Below are 20,372 nucleotides of genomic sequence, written 5' to 3'. Positions count from 1 at the left end.
GCTAGAGACACCATCCCTGCCCATCCTGGCTAATAGCCATTGCTGGACCGATCCTCCAGGAATTTATCTAGTTCTTTTTTGAATCCTGTTATAGTCTTGGCCTTCACAACATCCTCTGGCAAGGAGTTCCACAGGTTGATTGTGCGTTGTGTGAAGAAATACTTCCTTTTGTTTGTTTGAAACCTGGTGCCTATTAATTTCATTGGATGACCCCTGGTTCTTATGTTATGAGAAGGGTTGAATAACACTTCCTTATTTACTCTCTCCACACCAGATTTTATAGACTTCTATCATACCCCTCCTTATTCGTCTCTTTTCCAAGCTGAAAAGGCCCAGTCTTATTAATCTCTCCTCCTACAGAAGCCGTTCCATCCCCCTAATAATTTTTGTGCCCTTTTTTTAACCTTTTCTCATTCCATCTTTTTTGAGATGGGGCGACCACATCTGCACGCAGTATTCAAGGTCGGCGTACCTTGGATTTATATAGAGGCAATATGATATTTTCTGTCCTATTATCTATCCCTTTCCTAATGACTTTTTTTTTTACCGCCACTGTACATGGGCCAGATGTTGTCAGAGAACGATCCACAGTGACTCCAAGCTCTCTCTCTCGGGTGGTAACAGCTCATTTAGACCCCATCATTTTGTTGACATCAGCTCCTGCCTCATCGTCAGCCCTGAGCAAGGTGAGGTCTTAGTTTTGACACACCCCCAGTCATCTCCTCCAATTCTGCCTACATCTGAGCTGGGAAGGAGTGGAGCGTTCTGGGCCTGTGAAATAAATGCCACCAAACACTGTATAAAAGGAGGGAGAAATTTAACCTTCTGCATCTTAATCTCCCTTCCCACCCCCCAGCCCAGCAGTTCTCCCACGTTACTCATTTAGGACTGGCTGCTAGTTTATGGGTCAGGGAAGCCGAGTGGCACAGGGTGTTCACCAAAGAACTCTGGGCTGATTTGGGGGGGCTGCAGGGTGTTATGCAAAGTTGGCATAAGAACGACCATAGTGGGTCAGACCAATGGTCCATCCAGCCAATCCTGTCTTCCGACAGTGCCCGGTGCGAATGAACAGAACAGGCCATCATGGAGTGGTTAATGAGCCGTGGAGGCACTTGGAGGGGAGACCTCAACACCCTCATCTTCCTCCTCCAGGGATCCTACGTGGTGGTGATGGAAAAAGCCTCTTGGATTGCTCTGTCTGCATCTGCGATAGATCCAGTATCTATTGCCACAGATCCGGGGGAGCGGGGGAAACAGCCTGCTGGGAGCTGTAGGCTCCAGGGGCTCCCGGCTCAGAATTCGAAGGGAGGGTGGCTGTGACCTGTTCCGTTGGGGAGGCAGCCCCAAGGTTCCTGGGGGTCCGGCAAAGGGGAATGTTGGCCCCCCTGCCACGGAGAGCCCGGGTCTCATCCCTGGCGAGGGGAGAAGTAAAGCTGAACTGGGAGCTTGCGGCAGGAGGGGGCAATCGCAGTGGGATTGCTGCGGAGCAGCACAAGGGGGCTCCTAGCCCGAGGGCCAAGGGAGGGAATGGCCAGGTGGTCTCCTATGATCGAGTAGCCCTTGGCTACTGGGGCGAGAGCTGGGCTGTCCCTGGGTTAGCCAACCGCTCTGCCAGACGTAGCACCCGGATAGCTGGGGCTGAGCCTTGCTGAGTTACCTGTCTGAGAGTATCTGGGCCTGCCTTGTTCTCTTCTGAACAGCAGGGACAGTCAGATCTTTGTGGGTGTCCACGTGGACAGAACGTCTGCCCTAAAAGCACAGGAGGCCCCTGCCAGCTGAGCTGAAAGAGAATCTCCCTTGGCTGCCAGCAGTAGGGGGCATATGACACACAGTTGACCAGTTCTGATACCCACTTTGCAGAAGGTAGGGAACACACCACGCACATCAACCCTATTAGTTTATGCAAAGCAACCCAAGTCCCTAAGGGAGGACAGTGTCCTGCACAAGCCAGGCCGGAGGTCACAGGCGGGCTGGGAATCCAGCCAGACCCCCCTGTAAACTGAGCGGGGGGCTTTGTAAGCCATGGGAGTCCAGTGAAAACCAGGAGGCTGCGGAGGGGTGTTTTGTACCTGTCTGACCTGGGTGACTCCCCTGAGGTGAGATGCCGGGGGGTGGGGGAGGGGGGACAGCTGCTGTTGCTGGGGGTGGGGGGCCCGATCGACGGTGCATAGCCTGCCCCACTCCACAGCCCCGAGGGTCCCCAGCAAGGCACAGGGGGGGCTGGGGGGAGCTGTCTGTCCGTCCCAGGGCTCTCTGCAGCGCCCCTCACCGCAGCCTCAGCCCCTCCCCAGCTGCCCCCTGCCTCGGACCCCGCTCGGGTCGCTAGGGAAGGGGTGGGGCAGCCCAATGCCCTGCGAACCGCAGCACCCCCCCCCCAAAACATCGCCCCGCGAACACGGGTGAGGGGCCGCCTCACCCGCCCCGCGAGACCGTGACCCGCTCCCGGCTGTCCTGTCCCTTTAAGAGGCGGGGCGGGCCCGGTTGCCGCGGAGACCGTTGGATACATTGCAGGCGAGTGCTGCGCGTGGGGTGGGGGAGGCTCCCCAAGCCACGTGGGGCTCCCCCTGGCCAGGGGTTCCGGGGTCACCCCGGGCGCTGCGTGCGGCCCTGGGGGGCGGGCTCCTTGTGAGCCCTGAAGGGAGGGTTAGGGGCACTCCCCTGGGGCGGGGCTGGGGGAAGGGCTCCATCTGGGGCTTGTATGGAGGGCTGAGGGGGTGGAGGCCTGGATGGGGGTGTCCCCTCCCCCAGTGCTGTGCACAGAGGGCTGGGGGGCTGCTCCATTGGGGGGCTGGATAGTTGCGGGGAGGGCCTCATTTGGGGTTTGCATGGAGGGCTGAGGGGGTGGAGGCCTGGATGGGGGGGTGTGCCCCCCGGTGCTGTGCACAGAGGGGTAGGGGCGATTCCCCTGCTGCCAGGCACAGGGGTCTCACTGGTTCTCCTGCACAGGGCCTCCAGCTGTGGAGGTTTCGATCTGACTCCTCTGACTTCGGAAGCGTCACCTGGTCTTTCGCCAAGGGATGGATGACGCCGACTCGCCAGCGCTGGTGCAGAGGGTCCTAGCGGCCAGCGAGGGGGCCACTGAATTCCTCTCGCTCATCGGTGGGTGCCGCTCTGGGTTCCGTTATCCGGCGGGGTGAGGGGTTCGCTGCTCAGCCACGGTCGCCCCCCGTGATGGAGGGGAGCCTGTGAACGGCAGCCGACGTGACACGTTTCCAGCCGCTCGCCTGGCCCCCTGTGTCCCTGTGCACAGCCGTGTCTGCTGCCCGATGGGTGCGGGAGGTAATCTTGCTGAAAGAGACACGCTTTCGAGCACCACGGAGCTCGTCCTCGGGGCTGGGTACATGTGTGACTTTCCTGGCAGAGTCGTGTCTGGCCGTGAGCATCTGACGGCAGAACCTGTCCAGCGCTGGTGTGCCAGCGGTCTCCGGCCCCGGCGTATTTACTGGCACCCGTGTCCGGGATTCCAGGATGACGCGGGAGTCTGGTGCATGCCATGTGCTTAGCGTGTGTGTGAGACCACGTCGTTCTCTAGTGACTGGGCCCAGGGACTAGAACAGCCTGTGGTTTACAGCTAACGCAGCTACTCCATGGCACAAAGGGTAGAGGCCTGTCTATGGTGCAGACCGTCCCAGGCTGCTAACAAGCTAAACTATTACTGCGTTCCTTTAAAAGATCATTAGGTGACGCACTGAAGAGCCAGGCTCCTGTCTGGCCTCCCATCAGTAAGGGATCTTTGCTGGGCTACCCAGCCTGCCTTGACTCCCCCTAGTCCCCGCTGTGCTCTGCAGAATAATAACAATACTTTGCACTTATGTTGGAGGATCGCAGGGCCCTTCCAGCAATAATTAACCCTCAACAGCCCTATGAGTGAGGGGTTTGGGAGGCAGGAGACTTGGATTCTGTTCCCAGCCCCACAGACTCACTGGGTGGTCTTGGGCAAATCACGTCCCCTTGCTGTGCCTCCGTTTTCCCGCTCTGTGAAATGGGAGTAATGAGACTGCTCCCTGGCACTGAGGGATTGTGGGGAGAGTTGGTCACAACATGGTTTTTTTTTCCCTCCCTATGGAAAATATCTGTCAAGTTTTTGGTGAGAAATTGGAATCTGACCTGCTGCTGCAGTGTCTCTGGGGTGTTGTAGTTCGGATGCGTCCTGCTCCTGTTCTCCTCTAGTGTCTGGGCTCTCTGGTCAAACTACATCTCCCATGATGCACCATGTCGCCCCTCTCAGGGAGGGGTGGTGCATCAAGGCGAATAGGAGCGTGCGTCTCCCAAACTACAACTCCCAGGAGGCACCCCAGGAAAGGAACTATTTCAGTCTTCAGGAATTCTGCTTTTTGATAAAGAATCAAAAGGTGGGAAGCAGCAGGCACTTTTTGTGAAAAGTCAAACACTGAATTTTCAGTTTCCATGAAAAAAATTTCAACTTGCCCTAGTTGTGAGGCTCAGCTCGTTCCAGTTTGAGACCCTTGGGTGGAAGCTGCTGCGTAAACTCCGAGTATTATTATTTTATTGCTGTTTTGTTAGGGAAATACTGTCGTCCCATTTTATGGTGGGGTAAACTGAGGCAGAGAGGGAGGTCAGATGGCAAGACAGTTATAGAACTAAGAACAGATCCCGGGACTCCTCGCTCTCAGAGCCCCCTCCCTCACCTCAACATCACGCTCCCCGTCAAGAGTCAGGAATCGAGCCCAGGAGTCGTGACTCCCCACGCCTCCTCCAGCTGCCACCAATGCTGGAGTTGATGGCATTGCTCAGCATCCCACGGTGTATTCTTCTGGTTTCACTTCTGCTTGAGATGCCGCTGTAGCTGATACCCCATCCCTTGAGGTTGCTGTGATTTCGATTTCAATGGCGCATTTGTTGTGGCTTTCGCTAAATGCCAACTTCCCTCTGGTTGCCGCGAGGGATGCCGACTCGCACCTGTGTCTTTCGTAGATTTCAAAGATAGGGGAAGGCTGGGTTGGGACCATCTCCGGGGTCAGGGCAGGATTGTCCTTCACAGAAATCTCAGTGTTAGCAAATATTTCCTGCTAGCCTACCTCTCCCTTTGCTTTGCCCCATCCCAATCCATTTACAATCCCCGTGAAGGTAATAAGGTGATAAGTAATAGCATGGATTTGTCAAGAACAAATTGTGTCAAACCAACCTAATGGCTTGTTACCCTGTCAACAAAAGCTTTGTGGATGGGGGGGAAGCGGTACACATAGTTTATCTCGACTTTAGTAAGGCTTTTGATACTGTCTCACCTGACCGTCTCCTAAACAAACTAGGGAAATACAATCTAGTTCGAGCTACTATAAAGTGGGTGCATGACTGGTTGGAAAACCGTTCCCAGAGAGTAGTTATCAGTGGTTCATAGTCTGGAAGAGCATAACGAGTGGGGTCCTGCAGGGATCAATTCTGGGTCCGGTTCTGTTCAACATCTTCATCAATGGCGCAGAGAGGACACTTGTATAGTTTGTGGATGATACCAAGCTGGGAGGGGTTGCAAGTGCTTTGGAGGACAGGCTTAAAATTCAAAACGATCTGGACAAACTGGAGAAATGGGCTGAAGTAAATTGGATGAAATTCAATAAGGACAAATGCAAAGTCCTCCACGTAGGGAGGAACAATCAGTTGCACACATACAGAATGGGCAATGACGGCCTAGGTAGGAGTACTGCGGAAAGGGAGCTGGGGGGTCCTGGTGGATCACAAGCTAAAGGAGTTAACGGTGTCAGACTGCTGCAAAAAAAGCAAACATCATTCTGGGCTGTATTAGCAGGAGTGTTGTAAGCAAGACATGAGAAGTAATTCTTCCGTTCTGATTAGGCCTCAACTGGAGTATTGTGGCCAGTTCTGGGCACCACATTTCAGGAAATTAAAAGGTACAGCACCAAAAGTGAAATCCCTGCGAGTTGCCTAGAAACTTTTTAAAGACACCATAATAGAGGCTCAACTTAAATGTATCCCCCAATTTAAAAAACATAGTAAGAGAACCAAAAAAGAGTCACCGTGGTTAAACAACAAAGTAAAGGAAGCCGTGAGAGGCAAAAAGGCATCCTTTAAAAAGTGGAAGATAAATCCTAATGAGGAAAATAGAAAAGAGCATAAACTCTGGCAAATGAAGTGAAAAATATAATTAGAAAGACCAAAAAAGAATTTGAAGAACAGCTAGCCAAAGACTCCAAAAGTAATAGCATATATTGTTTTAAATACATCAGAAGCAGGAAGTCTGCTAAACAACCAGTGGGGCCACTGATGATCAAGATGCTAAAGAAGCGCTCAAAGACAATAAGGCCATTGCGGAGAAACTAAATGAATTCTTTGCATTGGTCTTCACTGTTGAGGATGTGAGGGAGATTCCCAAACCGGAGCCATTCTTTTTAGGTGACAGATCTGAGGAACTGTCCCAAATTGAGGTATCATTAGAGGAGGTTTTGTAACAAATTGATAAACTAAACAATAATAAGTCCCCAGGACCTGATGGTGTTCATGCAAGGGTTCTGAAGGAACTCAAATGTAAAATTGCAGGACTACTAATTGTCATCTGTAACCTATCATTTAAATCAGCTTCTGTACCAAATGACTGGAGGATAGCTAATGTGACGCCAATTTTTTAAAAGGGCTCCAGAGGTGACCCTGGCAACTACAGGCCAGTAAGCTTGATTTCAGTACTGGGCAAATTGGTTGAAACAATCATAAAGAACAACATTGTCAGACACATAGATGAACATACTTTGTTGGGAAATAGTCAACATGGTTTTTGTAAAGGGAAATCATGCCTCACCAATCTACTGGAATTCTTTGAGGGGGTCAACAAGCATGTGGACAAAGGAGATCCAGTGGACATAGTGTACTTAGATTTTCAGAAAGCCTTTTACAAGGTCCCTCACCAAAGAATCTTAAGCAAAATAAGCAGTCATGGGATAAGAGGGAAGGTCCTGTCATGGGTCAGTAACTGATTAAAAGACAGGAAATAAAGGCTAGGAATAAATGGTCAGTTTTCAGAATGGAGAGCGGTAAATAGTGGTGTCCCCCAGGGGTCTGTACTGGGACCAGTCCTAGTCAACATATTCATAAATGATCTGGAAAAAGGGGTAAACAGTGAGGTGGCAAAATTTGCAGATGATACAAAACTACTCAAGATAGTTAAGTCCCAGGCAGACTGCGAAGAGCTACAAAAGGATCTCGCAAAACTGGGTGACTGGGCAACAAAATGGCAGATGAAATTCAATGTTGATAAATGCAAAGTAATGCACATTGGAAACCATAATCCCAACTGTACATATACAATGATGGGGCTAAATTAGCTGTTACCACTTGAGAGATATTGGAATCACTGTGGATAGTTTTCTGAAAACATCCACTCAATGTGCAGTGGCAGTTAAAAAAGCGAACAGAATGTTGGGAATCATCAAGAAAGGGATAGATAATAAGACAAAAAATATCATATTGCCTCTATATAAATCCATGGTAGGCCCACACCTTGAATACTGCGTGTAGATGTGGTCGCCCCATCTCAAAAAATATATATTGGAATTGGAAAACATTCAGAAAAGGGCAACAAAAATGATTAGGGGGATGGAACAGCTTCCGTATGAAGAGAGATTAGTAAGACTGGGACTCTTCAGCATGGAAAAGAGGCGACTAAGAGGGGATATGATAGAGGTCTATACAATCATGAGTGGTGTGGAGAAAGTGAATAAGGAAGTGTTATTTACTCCTCCTCATAATACAAGAACAAGGGGCCACCAAATGAAATTAATAGGTAGCAGGTTTAAAACAATCACAAGAAAGTATTGTTTCACAACGCACTGTCAACCTCTGGAACTCCTTGTTGTGTTGTGAAGGCCAAGACTATAATGGGGTTCAAAAGGGAACTAGATAGCCATTGATGGACCGATCCTCCATGAATCTATTAGCCAGGCTGGGCAGGGATGGTGTCCCTAGCCTCTGTTTGCCAGAAGCTGGGATTGGGTGACAGGGGATGGATCACTTGATGATAACCTGCTCTGTTCATTCCCTCTGGGGCACCTGCCATTGGTCGCTGTTGGAAGACAGGACACTGGGCTTGATGGACCTTTGGTCTGATCCAGTACGGCCGTTCTTATGTTCTTATGAAAGATGTGGACAAATTGGAGAAAGTCCAGAGAAGAGCAACAAAAATGATGAAAGATCTAGAAAACATGACCTGTGGGGGAAGATTGAAAAAACTGGGTTTGTTTAGAAGGCTGAGAGGGGACATGATACTAGTTTTCAAGTACATAAAAGGTTGTTAGAATGAGAGAGAAAAATTATTCTCCATAACCTCAGAGGACAGGACAATACGCAATGGGCTTCAATTGCAGCAAAGGAGGTTTAGGTTGGACATTAGGAAAAACTTCCCAACTGTCAGGGGAGTCAGGCACTGAACCAATTGCCTAGGGCGGTTGTGGAATCTCTGTCAGTGGAGGATTTTAAGAACAGGTTCGACAAACACCTGTCAGGGATAGTCCTGCCATGAGTGCAGGGGACTGGTCTAGACTTCTCGAGGTCCCTTCCAGTCCTACGTTTCTATGATCGTTCTGACTGCAGTACTGCCTTCCCCCTGCAGCATGTCAGAGAAGCCATCTCACCCCTGGGCATTTACATCCTTGAGATATTTGCGGACCCTTCCCCACAACCCCTTGGCCAAGCGAGACAGAGCTTGTTAAATCTCTCCTCCAGTCCACTGATTAGCCCCTCACTCTTCTCTGAACGCCCTGTCACATAAACACACTGTTGTTGATGTGGGTGCACCAGACAGACTTCCATCTCCGTGGCATTACTTAGGAGACGGGCGGCCTTGTGGCTAACGGACAGGACTGAGAGTCAGGACTCCTGGGTTCTCTTCCTGGCTCTTGAGGGGAGCAGGGTCTAGTGGTCAGAGCAGGCACTAGGATTCAGACCTTCTGCTCTATCTCAGCCTTCCTGTGTGACTTTAGGGCAAGTCCCTGCCTCCTGCTGTGCCTCAGTTTCCCCACGTGTTACATGGCACCGTAACACCGACCCTGCCTTGTGGGTCTCTGAGGCTTTACTAATGGACATTTGAGACTCTTGGTCAGGCAGCAGGAGGGAGGAGGAGGGTTGAGGTTTTGTCTGAGAGGAGGCATCTGGCTGTACGGGGGGCTCTGGGGGGAATGGATGGAGCCCCCGTCGGTCTGCGTGTGGCTGTGATTTGCTGTCGTCGTGTCCTGTCTCCCAGGCGCGGAGGAGCTGAGCCCCTGTCTCTTTGCGGAGTCGCTGGTCATGGTCTCGGAGAGCGGCCGGCCGCTCGGGCACTTCTCAATCTCGGTGCAGCCGGCCTGCTATGAGGAGCAGGGCGGGCAGGAAGAGGACTGCTACCTGGTCCATGCCGCCAGCCAGGGCACCATCAACGAAGTGCCCTGCGGCTCCTCCATCACAGGTAGGCCGAGGAGGCACCACTGAGCTGGTGTCTGCAAGGGGGAGTGGGCTGGGGCAGAGAGACACCTGCTATGAGATGCCAGATGGGCCCCGATTTCCCCCCCCCCTTGCTCTGGTGAGGTCCTTCATCCCAATCCTCTTGGCCCCACATGCCGAGAAGAGGTGCAGGTGCTGCCCAGTCTTGGCCCATTGGCTCCGGCAAGAGGCAGAAGTGCCTGTAAGGGCCTGGGGGGAGCAGGAGGGGTGGGGTTTGCTCCTGGGGATCGCTGTCAGCCTCAGCACCTCCAGGCCTGACCCTCGCCAGCTGGCCCACACCTCCTTCCAGCGGTGTGGCCTGGAGCCCTGCACCAGCGCCCCTCAGATCACCAGGCGACGGGCGTCTCTCACGAGCGTGATAAGACCTTGCACCTACCAGCGCTCCCAGCCCCCGCCCGCCTGTGGCTGGGGGACCACACCCTTGCCCCCTCCAGCACGGAGCAGGCAACCATTAGGACACCCCAGGAAACTCCCTGCATTAGCCGCCAAGAAGGAACGACAAGTGAAAATGGGCCGGGCCGTGGCATGGAGATCCGGATACGCAGTTCTGGGCCTGAATGTGATTGGCTCCCACCAGCGCTGCTGATGGTGCCGAAAGGCAACAGTGCAAACAGGTCACGGGTGCTTCCACCGCCAGCCGGAGCAGGTGGACAAATAGTCCCTCCCTGGCGGTCCTGTTATTCTAGCAGGGACATACCTCCTCTGGGATCCGCCCCGGAGCGCCCACGTGCAGGGGCTGGGCAGCGGCAGGCAGACGGAGCACCGGGACTCCATGCAATACTGGGGAAGCCCTGGGCTCCCAGGACATTTCCAAGGCACCTGCAGTCAAGGCCGGAGGGACCAGGCCGGGCCAGCGGGCAGGGAACTCTGGCAAATGGAGCTGATCTAGGCTGAGCGTCGCTTTTGTTTCCTCTCCATCAGCTTACGTATCAAAGCGGCTGGAAACCCTGGAGCAGCATCAGCAGGAATACGTGAAGGTAACTACCTGCTCCCCTGCGGTCGCCGGCAGAGGGCAAGATAAACCTGCTGTTATCCGGCTCCTTTGCAGCCTTTCCTTCCCCGAGGTAGATCTCCAGACAGTTCTCTGGCCCCTCTCTGGGTTGGAAGGAGCTGTCATGGGACTTACCCAGTGAGTCGGGGTTCAGCTGGGAGTAGAACCTGGATCCTGCCTGCTCCTAGCCCCCGGGCTCCAACCACGACACGGCACAACCGCCTCGGCGTCCTGCTGCTGCCCCCGCTCGGTGTTTGTATGGTTGTAGGCAGCGCTGCCGGCGGGCTGTGTTTCTCTCTCCCTCTTTACGGGGTCGCTGGCTCCGTTCCCCTCCAGGCGTCACTGGCCCCTGCTGCCCGCGGCCAGTCTCCGGGCAGAATCGCAGTGTTCGCCGTGGTTCCTGCGCTGCGGATGATTGGCAGGAGAGACCACTGGGCCCAGCAAGCCTGTCCCCTGCTGTCCTGGGTCAGATCGCCAGTCCATCCTGTCCCCAGACACCCTGGATCTGGCCGTCGCCCCGGCTGCTCTGCCAGCACCCCTCCTGGATCAAACCATTGGTCTTCATGGCCTGGCACCATCCCTTGGGCCATGGCCAATACCTGTATCTTCAGAAGGTGGAACCTCCCATGATGCACTGGGCCAGTCATATGGTGCTGCCCATGGAAGCATCCTTCCTGACCCCTGTGGCACTGAAGCATGAGGGTTGGTCCCCCTCTTGCTGGGCGTCTGAGTGGGGAACAAGCAGGTGAGCCGCTCTGGCTCCAGACTTTACTGAGAGCAAATAGATGAGACCCCAGGAGGCCAGATTGTCCCCCAAAGGGATATGCCCCCAACACCCCTGGCCATAGCAGCCTACGCCCTGCCAGGTCCTGCACCCCTGCCCTGCGTACCTCACTCTGCTGTATTTGCTCCCGCTTGCAGTTCAGAGCCCACCCCCTGGACAGAAAGACCCACGTAGTGAAGCGCGGAGGCAGGCTGGTTGTCACGAAAATCATTGAGGAAGGAGGGGTAAGGCTGGGGGGGGGGGTCACGTCTGCAGGGATCTGAAAGCCTGGCTGGCCCCTTGTCCCTGTCTGCAGAGCCCTGGGGTGGGGAGCTCCCTATGGGGCTTCCCCTCACCCCCATCCCACACACCAGTTTGTCCTGAAACGCTCTCAGCCCTGCTAAGCCTGTTCCACGAGCTGCGGCTGTCCCATGGCCAAACAGCAGGGGGCGCCATTGTTGGCGCCAGTCCCCGGCTCCCATTGCCGGGCTGGCGGAGATGGGGGGGCAGGTCTGGTTGCACTAACAGGGCAGCCTGGGGGGCTTGCAGGGGGGGAGGGTGCTCTGAGTCAGCAGCCAGGGTCGGGTTCATGGCCCCCAGGGTCGGGTTCATGGCCCCCAGCCTCGGAGTGGGGATGGCAAGTCTCACTAGGGGTGCAGGTTTCTGGGGGAGAGATGGGGGCAAACCTCAAAGCACAGGGCCCCGCTCCTCCTAGGGCTCCCTGCCTGGGTCCCTTAGCAGGAGGGGGCCTGAGGATCGCACGGGCCAGGCTGGGTCCTCGTCAGTCCCCTCCCCACCCCTCATCTCTCTGCAGCATGAGGTCCAGACCCAGAGCGTCTCCTACAACTGCGCCTCCCTGCACGGCCTCATCTCGGAAGCTGCCAACTTGCTGGTGCTGCGGGTGCTGGCCAGGCGAAGGGCCGTGCCCCAGAACACCACCTTCCTGACCTTCGACACCGAGGCCCGCGTCTGCACCTCCACCTACGTGAGTGCTGCCAAAGCTGCCCTCCACCCGGGCACAGCCGCACCCGAAAGCGTCTGCCCCGGGGTGGGCGGTTGCCCTGCCCTGGGGGCAGGGACTAGGGGATCCTGGACCCTGATGGTGGGATCTGGGTGGGGAAGGGGCTCCTAGACAGTGGGGTGCAGGATGGGTGAGCAACCTACGGCCTGGGGCCCACGTCCGGCCCTTCAGACATTTTAATCCGGCCCTCGAGCTCCCCCTGGGGAGTGGGCTCAGGGGTTTGCCCCGCTCTGGTGCTCCAGATGGGAAGCAGTGTCGAGGGCTTGCCCCACTCCACACGGCTCCCACAATCAGCAGCATGACCCCCCCCTCCAGCAGCCAATGTGTAGGGGCAGCCAGGGGGCTTGGTACGCTGCCCTGCCCCGCCCCAAGCACACCCCTGCAGCTCCCATTAGCAGGGAACCGTGGCCAATGGGAGCTGCAGGAGCGGCGCCTGCGGATGGGGCAGAGCGCAGAGCCGCCTGGCTGCGCCGCCGCGTAGGAGCTGGAGGAGGGACATGCTGCTGCTTCCGGGAGCTGCTTGAGGTAAGCGCTGCCCGGAGCCTGCACCCTTGATCCCCTATGCCAGCCCTGATCCCCCTCCTGCCCTCTGAACCCCTTGGTCCCAGCCCGGAGCACTCTCCTGCATCCCCAATCCCTCATGCCCAGCCCCACCCCAGAGCGCGCACCCCCAGCTGGAGCCCTCACCCCCTCCCATACCCCAATCCCCAATTTCGTGAGCATTCATGGACCACCATACAATTTCCATACCCAGATGTGGCCCTCGGGCCAAAAAGTTTGCCCACCCCTGGTTTAGGGAGATCCACTGGGGAGGGGGTGTGGGAGGAGAATTGGGGGTTGTGGTGGGTTATCAGCTGAACACAAGCTCCCGGTATGACACTGTGGCCTAGAGGGCTAATGCCATCCTGGGCCATATAAATGGGAATCTCGAGGAGGAGCAGAGACGTTCTTACCTCTGGCTTGGGCACTGGTACGGCTGCTGCTGGAATCCGGTTTCCAGTTCTGGGGCCCTCCGTTCAGGAAGGAGGTTGATAAATTGGGGAGGGGTCAGAGAAGAGCCATGAGAATGATGGAAAGGATCAGAGAACCTGCCTTGTGGTGAGAGACTGAAGGAAGAGAAGAGAAGGGGGGACATGAGCACAGTCTGTACGTATGTACGTGGGGAACCCGTATTCCATACTGGGCACTTGGGGCTGGCAGGGACCGCTCAAACCCAAGCCAGTGGCTGGAAGTTGACGCCAGACACATTCAGGCTGGCAATAAGACGCCCGTTGGTAACAGCGAGAGGAATTCGCCACTGGAGCAATTTCCCAGCCGTCGTGGTGGATTCTCCGTCACCGACAATTTCTGACTCAAGAGGGGCCTGCCCAGGAATAAAGATTTGGCCGCTTTTGGAGGGGCACTTTCTGTGCCCCCCACAGCCAGAGGAGCTGGCTTCTTCCCCTCCCCCACGGCTGGAGGAACTGGCCTTGGAATCTACGAATCTGTGACCTTCCTCCATGTCTCCCCCCCCCCCCATCTCCTGGCCGGCTGGAGCCGGGGGGGGGGGGGGGGAAGAACCACCCACCTGAGGGTTAAAAGGGCTTGTCCTGCTCCTTCTCTCACAGTCTCTTCCTCTACAGACCGCCATGGGCTTCCAGAAGCAGCTGGTGGGCATGACGGAGGTGGAGGTGTTTGTGATTGGGCGGGCCGTGAGCCCGGACGAGGGCATCCCCATGACCTGGCAGTTCTACTTCCTCTCCGACGGGTAGGAGAACCCAGCGGCCCGTCACCCGCCCGAGCCCTGCTCGGCTCCCGGGGCCCCTCCTGAGCTCTCGCTCGGTGGTGGCCGTCCCTGGCCGTCCGCCTCTGCCCTCCCTGGGGCCTGGGAGCGGCCTGCCTGTGTCTCTCGAACGCTGGCCCCGTCCTGGCCCTATCCCTCCCGAGGCCTCGGCGGGGGGAGCCTTGCTCCAGGGATTTCCAGAGGTGGGCTTGCCTCCTGTCACTTATCTCCCAAGACAACGGGGTCAGATTTAGTCTATGGGGGGCGGGTGGGGGGTTCCGGATCCTGTCCCCCAGCCCCGGAGCCAGTCACCCCCTCTGTTTCTAAAAGGACATGGGCCAGCTCCCCTGCAGCCTTTGTGGGCTGTGCAGACGGCAGCGGGAATCAAAGCCGGGACCTTGTCACCCCGCAGCAGGAGGGGAATCTCCGTTCGCTGTAGGGCTGCCGTCTGCCATGGGAGCCCGTCCACTAGAGGGCAGCGCGAGCCCATCCCTCCCTTGCCTGCTCTGATGGCCGCTGAGCCGGAGGGCGGGCCGGGCCGGGCCAGGCCGTGCAAGGCGTCCTGGTGCTTCCTCGCCCTCCCTCGACACGAAGGGGTGACAGCGGCGCAGCCAGGAGCCAGCCGCATTTGGCCCCTGGGCCGGGGAGGAGACCCCACGGCAGAGAAACGTCTGGCCACACAACTCCAGCTGCCCCCAGAGCAGTGGCGCCCGCCCACATCCCTGTACATACAGGGGAATAACGAATCCACGGCACCCGTCTCTGCGCCAGGCGCAGGGGCTCCCAGGTGCCCGTGGCGGGCGGCCCCACAGCCAGGCACGGGGAGGTAGAAGGTAACGGTGTATGACCAGGTCCTTCACCCGCTCCTCTCCATCACTCAGACATTTGGCCCGTCGTGTCCAGGTTGGGTCCCCAGCCACCATGGTGCTCCAGCAGCTGCCCGTTCTCATCGATGTAGGTAAGGAGCCTGGAGGCGGTCTAGGGGTGGGGATAGTGTCATGGGCCGGGGAAGGGGGTCCCATGGTACGAAGGGTACCTGGGTCTGTGCCGCAGCTCTCTGAAACAAGACTCCTTCTGATCTGGTTCCAGCAGCGGCTAGTCCCTCCCCAGGCTGCGGATGTGCTGTCACACTGGGCGTGGGGGGGCGGGGGGGTCACAGAGCATGGGACACATGGGTGTTGGGAATCGCAGACACTCACCCTCTTCTGCCATCGCTGACCCAGGCACCGGTGGGACTGGCTTGTGGCAGCACTAAGAGAGCTGGCCAGCGTGCGTCCCCGCTGCCCTCTGTGGCGAGAAATTGGAACCACCTCACTGTGTGTCAGAGGCCCCGTACTGCCAACAGCTAGTGGGGACTCCTTGAGCTCACATCTTGGAGCAGGAGGTTCTGGGGCCCTCAAAGGTAGATAGGCTACTTATTCCCGCTGATTTCAGTGGGGTCTGGGCTCTCTCCCTGCTGCTGCCGTGAGACAGCGCAGGGCGTGCAGAATAGTGGCGAAGCTGGGAGGGGGGCCAGGGGATTGGTACAGCGGAGAGAGCCGGGTTAGCCCCTCCGGGTGCTGCTGGGCACGAGACACACGCTGGGCTCCCTGAACCCCATTTTCTGAATCCCGTATCGTGAGACCTGCCTGCTCCCCCCAGATGAAGTGGAGCCCCGGCCCGTCTTCGATCAGAAGCCCCTGGACTGGGAGGAAGACGTGCAGCTCTACTCCCAGTTCCTGGACAGGAAGGTGAGTTGGGGGCTGTGCTGAGGTCGGACCAGCCACCCCCAGGATGCAGCTCGTGGCACGAGGGAGGTGGCCAAGGGGATGTTACTAGTCCAGCCTGCCGTGGAGATGCCTAAACGCTGGGACCTGATAGTGCGGCAGCATGGGAGAGGTGGTACCAGATTTGCCGGTTGCTTTGGGGTACGCTCCTTTATTCGGGTTACTCGGGGGGGGGGGGGCATGTTTCTGTACTTCTAGCAATGTACTGCTTGTGTCACGTGTGTTCCCATACGGAGCTCTACTTCTCCCTTCTGCAAGTCCCCTCCCAATGGAGCTGTCCTGCAGGACCTCGGTTCCCCAGGGCTGCGTTTCTCCAGCCCCAGGTTTGCCCCAGCACCAGGAGCTTTGGAGGGGCAGCCGGAGACTGGATTGCGCGTCTATCCCGGCCCTACCGTCGGCTCACTGTGGGGGCGGCTGTCGCCGGCTCTGGAGCTGGGCGCAGGACGCCGGGCCTGCCTGATCGCTGGTCTGCCTCGAGAGTGCGGGTTCCCTCCCCTGGTGCGTTACCCCGAAGCCGCCCGCGTGGGGCTGATGGAGGCGGGGCCTCTTTCCCGTTGCAGGAGGAGCTGCAGGCCGGCCACGCCTCCTATGCCCGGCGCCACCCGGAGCTGCGCACCCTGCTGGCCGACTTCCTGCAGCTCCTGCTGCTGCACAAGCCCGACGACGTCCTCACCTTCGCCGCCGAGTTCTTCGCCCCGTTCGCCAGGCAGCGCCCGCCGGGCAGCAGCTTCCAGGCCTCCGGCAAGCCCAGCCCCTTCCGCGGCCGCGTCTGAAGGGCCGGCCGCCTCCGGGCATTAAACCGGCGGGCAGCAGCTTCCAAGCACTGGGCTCTGTTCATTTAACCCGGGGCGGAAAGAGTCCGTGTGGGGCAGGGGGAGTCACTCCCAATGGGGTTAGGGCATCCTCCGGTCAGTTACATGGGAGGGGCTTAACCCCCGGCCCCTCCAGCCACGGTCTGCCACATGCGGGGCCGGGATGGGGAGAACTTGCAACGGCGCGGCTACGCCCCGGCCCCTTGACTAGCGAAAGCCCATTGAGCGTATCCACACCCAGCACTGCCTCCGTTCATTGCAGGACTGGTGCAGTGTGGGTAGCCGTCCCCCAGACCCCCAACGCAGGGGGTTGCGGGTGCAGTGCTCCCCAGGGGTGCCGCGGCCGCACTGTTTACAGATGTGAGCTGGATAAACGAGGGGATTTTGGTAACGTGTAAAAGACCAGATGAAGTGAAACGCCTGGCTGTTGCGTCCAGTATTCATCCTTTGGAATGACACAGGCCCTGAGATCGGCCAGCCCGTCCCCTCACCCCTGGCTTTATAACACACAGGAAACCACAAGTCTGCTGTGCTGTGCGATTTCAGCCTTGACGGGCTGTCAGCGTGCGGGAGTCGGGTGGAATGGAAGCCAGAGGGCTCTGACTCCGGCTGCATGAGCGGGTTAGGAGCCTGGAGCTGACTCAGCCCAGAAGGATCAGGAAATTGACCTTTCCTCTTGTAATGGGGGGAGCGGCTGCTGCCTTTGACACGAACATCTGCAGGGTTTTGCAGGACGCAGCATTGCAGGTGCAGGAGTCTACCCCGGCCATGCCCCTTTGGGTCCCCAATCCCCCTGTCCCTTCCCAGGGCTGCCCCTAGCAGAGGATGGGGGGAAAGGTCTGAGACAGGGTGAGGATAAGGGGGCTGCGGGCTGTAAGTGTCCCCCTTCCACCGTCACCACCGCCTGGGTAAACTGAGGTAGGCCAAGAGACCTTCTCATAATACCCATCTCTTCCAGCCCAGCTCTCAAGCCACTGGAACAGAGGTAAGTTGCATTCTACCCAGGGGGTGGGGGGAAACTGAGGCACAGAGCGAGTCTGACCTGTCCTGTGTCACCCTGCAGATCTGAGGCAGAGGGTGCAATAGGTCCCACCCCAGACCCTGAACCACATCCCTCCCCCGCAGAGCTAGGAACAGCCCCCTGGAGCTGAGTCCCCCCCTCCTCTGCTCTAACCGCTAGACTGTGCTGCTGTTCCAGTGGGGCTCTCATGGGCTGGAGCTGGGGATAGGCCTCCTATCCATGTACAGGGAGGACAGAGAATTGAGCCCCTTAGCCTGGAGCAATGGGCTGGGTCCAGCCCGCTGGCCCCGCTTGCCCTTGGCTTTCCATGCCTGAGGGTGATTCACCCGGACCGGACAGGAACCCAGCTCCCCGGGCGAGCAGTTCCCGGTTACTGCACAATGTGGCAATCACAAACTTCCCCACAGAGCTCATGTGGCTGGGGGGAGGCTGGGCTGGTGATGCCCCCCACCCCCCAGCTTGCTCAAAGGGCCTTTACAACACCACAGCAGGATTAGCACCGCCCTGGTGTCCCTGATCCCTGGGGTGGGGTGCGTGGAGGGGCGCTGCACCAGAAGCAGCTGCTGGAGGTGTCGGCTGCAGGGCGACAAGCGTGCCCAGGAGCAGTTCTGCCTCTACACGCTGGCATGGGGCAGCCAGCCTGGGGGGGTCCCTTTGGAGGGGTGTAGCACTTGTGACAGACCCAGTCCAGTGGGGTACAGGAGTCTGGTCGAGGGCAAATATACTGGTCACTGGATGAGTAGTTTTCTGTTCCCTGAGTGACCAGAGCAGGGGCTGCACTAGAGTAATCAGGAACCTGCTAGAACCAGTTAAGGCAGGCAGGCTAATTAGGACACCTGGAGCCAATTAAGAAGAAGCTGCTAGAATCAATTAAGGCAGGCTAAGCCGGGCACCAGGGTTTTAAAAGGAGCTCACTTCAGTTTGTGGTGGGAGTGTGAGGAGCTGGGAGCAAGAGGTGCAAGGAGCTGAGAGTGAGAGGGTGTGCTGCTGGAGGACTGAGGAGCACAAGTGTTATCAGAGGCCAGGAGGAAGGTCCTGTGGTGAGAATAAGGAAGGTGTTTGGAGGAGGCCATGGGGAAGTAGCCCAGGGAGTTGTCGCTGTCATGCAGCTGTTACAGGAGGCACTATAGACAGCTGCAGTCCACAGGGCCCTGGGCTGGAACCCGGAGTAGAGGGCGGGCCCGGGTTCCCCCCAAACCTCCCAATTGACCTGGACTGTGGGTTCTTCCAGAGGGGAAGGTCTCTGGGCTGTTCCCCAACCTACATGGTGAATCTCTGAGACAAGAAAATCCACCAATAAGCGCAGGACCCACCAAGATAGAGGAGGAACTTTGTCACACGCTGCACTCGGCAGGAGGGTCCCTAGACTTCCCTCCCTCCACCCCCGCTCCTCCCTGCATGGAGGCAGCCCCTTCCCCCCCGCCCCACAGCAGATCCTGAATGACCCCTCGTGCAGCCTGGGTAGTGTGTGGGGGGGAATTCAGCACATTTCTCCTGCCCCCCCCTTGTTCCCCTCCCAGCGCTGCAGCCCCCAAGCCCTTGAGCCATTTGAGGCTGGGTGGGAGGGGGCTGTTCTCAGCTGAGTGATGGGTGAGGTGAGCTGGTGTGTGTGTCACACCCCCCATAAGGCCCCCACCTCCCCTGAGTCAGCCGGAGCGGGCTGGGAGGCAGCAGGTCACCCGGTGCTGCAGGTCACAGCAGGTCCCGACGATGGAGCAATCCAGGGAATCCCCCTGGCAAAGCTACTGCGGCCTCAGCTTCCTCCAGGGCGAGGCCTCCTGCTCCCAGGGGAAAGCCGTGTCCAACCCACAGAGCCTCCCCCTATGGTCTAAAGAGCCCTGCGGTGGGGGGCCGGGGCAGGGCGAGGGGCTGTGGGTCCAGGGGCTCTTCCCACACACTCGACACGATGCAGAACTTCCGCTTGCCCTGGGCTAGCAGCAATCCCAGGTCTGTTCGACCCCTTCCACCCCCACTCCTGCCCCATTGCCACGTACACCAACCCCCACCCACAACAGTGCCAAGTACAACCCGCCTGCGGCAGCCTGGAGACCCCGGTCTGGCTAATGCCAGGACCCGGCTGTGCCACCTGCCTCTGCCCCTTGGCTGCCCACATCAGCGTCAGCTGTTCCCTATTGTCTGGCACCCTTCGGGCGCTGGCCTGCTCCGCCCCGCCTGGCACAGGGTAGGAGCTTGGGCCATGCAGGGAGAAGGTGACTCAGTAAAACTTGGGCTTGGCAGCCAGGAGCCTCCGAATCTAGATCCAGCCAGGGCCTGCATTGCTGCTTGACAAATCCTCAGCACTTTCCAGCTGACCCCAGCCAAGCCCAGCGGGGTGAGGGGGCGCTGTCTGCAGATCCTGGTTGGAGAGGATCACGCGGCGGCAGGGAAACCAAGCTAGCTTCAGCCAAAGGGCAGGTCCCGGCCTAACTCCAAGCAAGGGTGGCTGGTCTCTAAGAGCTAAAAGCAGAACCCGGTTCATCGTCCCAGCCACAAAGAGGAAACCCAGCACAGCAGTTCCACTGCCTTCGCGGGCTGGACTCGAAGCAAAGAACAAACTCACAGGAGCCGTTGGGCTTGAAAGCCAGCGTCACGCGACAGGGGGTGGCTTCCTGGCTCCAGCCCCTCTGCAAACATGGCTGACTGAAGCCCCAGGGAAGGTGGGTGAGAGGGATTAGCCCTAACCTACCGATTGGGGAAACTGAGGCACGTGGCGGGGCCGTCACTTGCCCGAGGTCACACAGGGAGTCGGTGACTCTCAGCCCTATCCCTCAACCGCATGGCCACCCGTCCGCCCA

At 57.7% G+C, this 20,372-nt stretch overlaps 1 protein-coding gene across 1 annotated transcript; it reads left to right on the top strand.

The window, feature by feature from the left end:
• Positions 1–2,552: 2,552 nt before the first annotated feature.
• Positions 2,553–16,688, top strand: CATIP (ciliogenesis associated TTC17 interacting protein). Its single transcript, XM_034786552.1, has 10 exons — positions 2,553–2,625; positions 2,947–3,099; positions 9,206–9,406; positions 10,363–10,418; positions 11,354–11,440; positions 12,010–12,180; positions 13,839–13,963; positions 14,860–14,936; positions 15,620–15,708; positions 16,305–16,688. Exons 2-10 carry the CDS (start codon positions 3,018–3,020, stop codon positions 16,515–16,517), a joined length of 1,101 nt encoding a protein of 366 aa, XP_034642443.1. The 5' UTR covers positions 2,553–2,625; positions 2,947–3,017; the 3' UTR covers positions 16,518–16,688.
• The last annotated feature ends 3,684 nt before the right edge of the window (positions 16,689–20,372 follow it).

The sequence above is a fragment of the Trachemys scripta genome, chromosome 11, assembly GCF_013100865.1.
Source record: "Trachemys scripta elegans isolate TJP31775 chromosome 11, CAS_Tse_1.0, whole genome shotgun sequence".
Classification (NCBI taxonomy): Eukaryota; Metazoa; Chordata; order Testudines; family Emydidae; genus Trachemys; species Trachemys scripta.
Note: the sequence above shows the minus strand (reverse complement) of the source record. Positions and strands in the feature narration are given on the sequence as shown.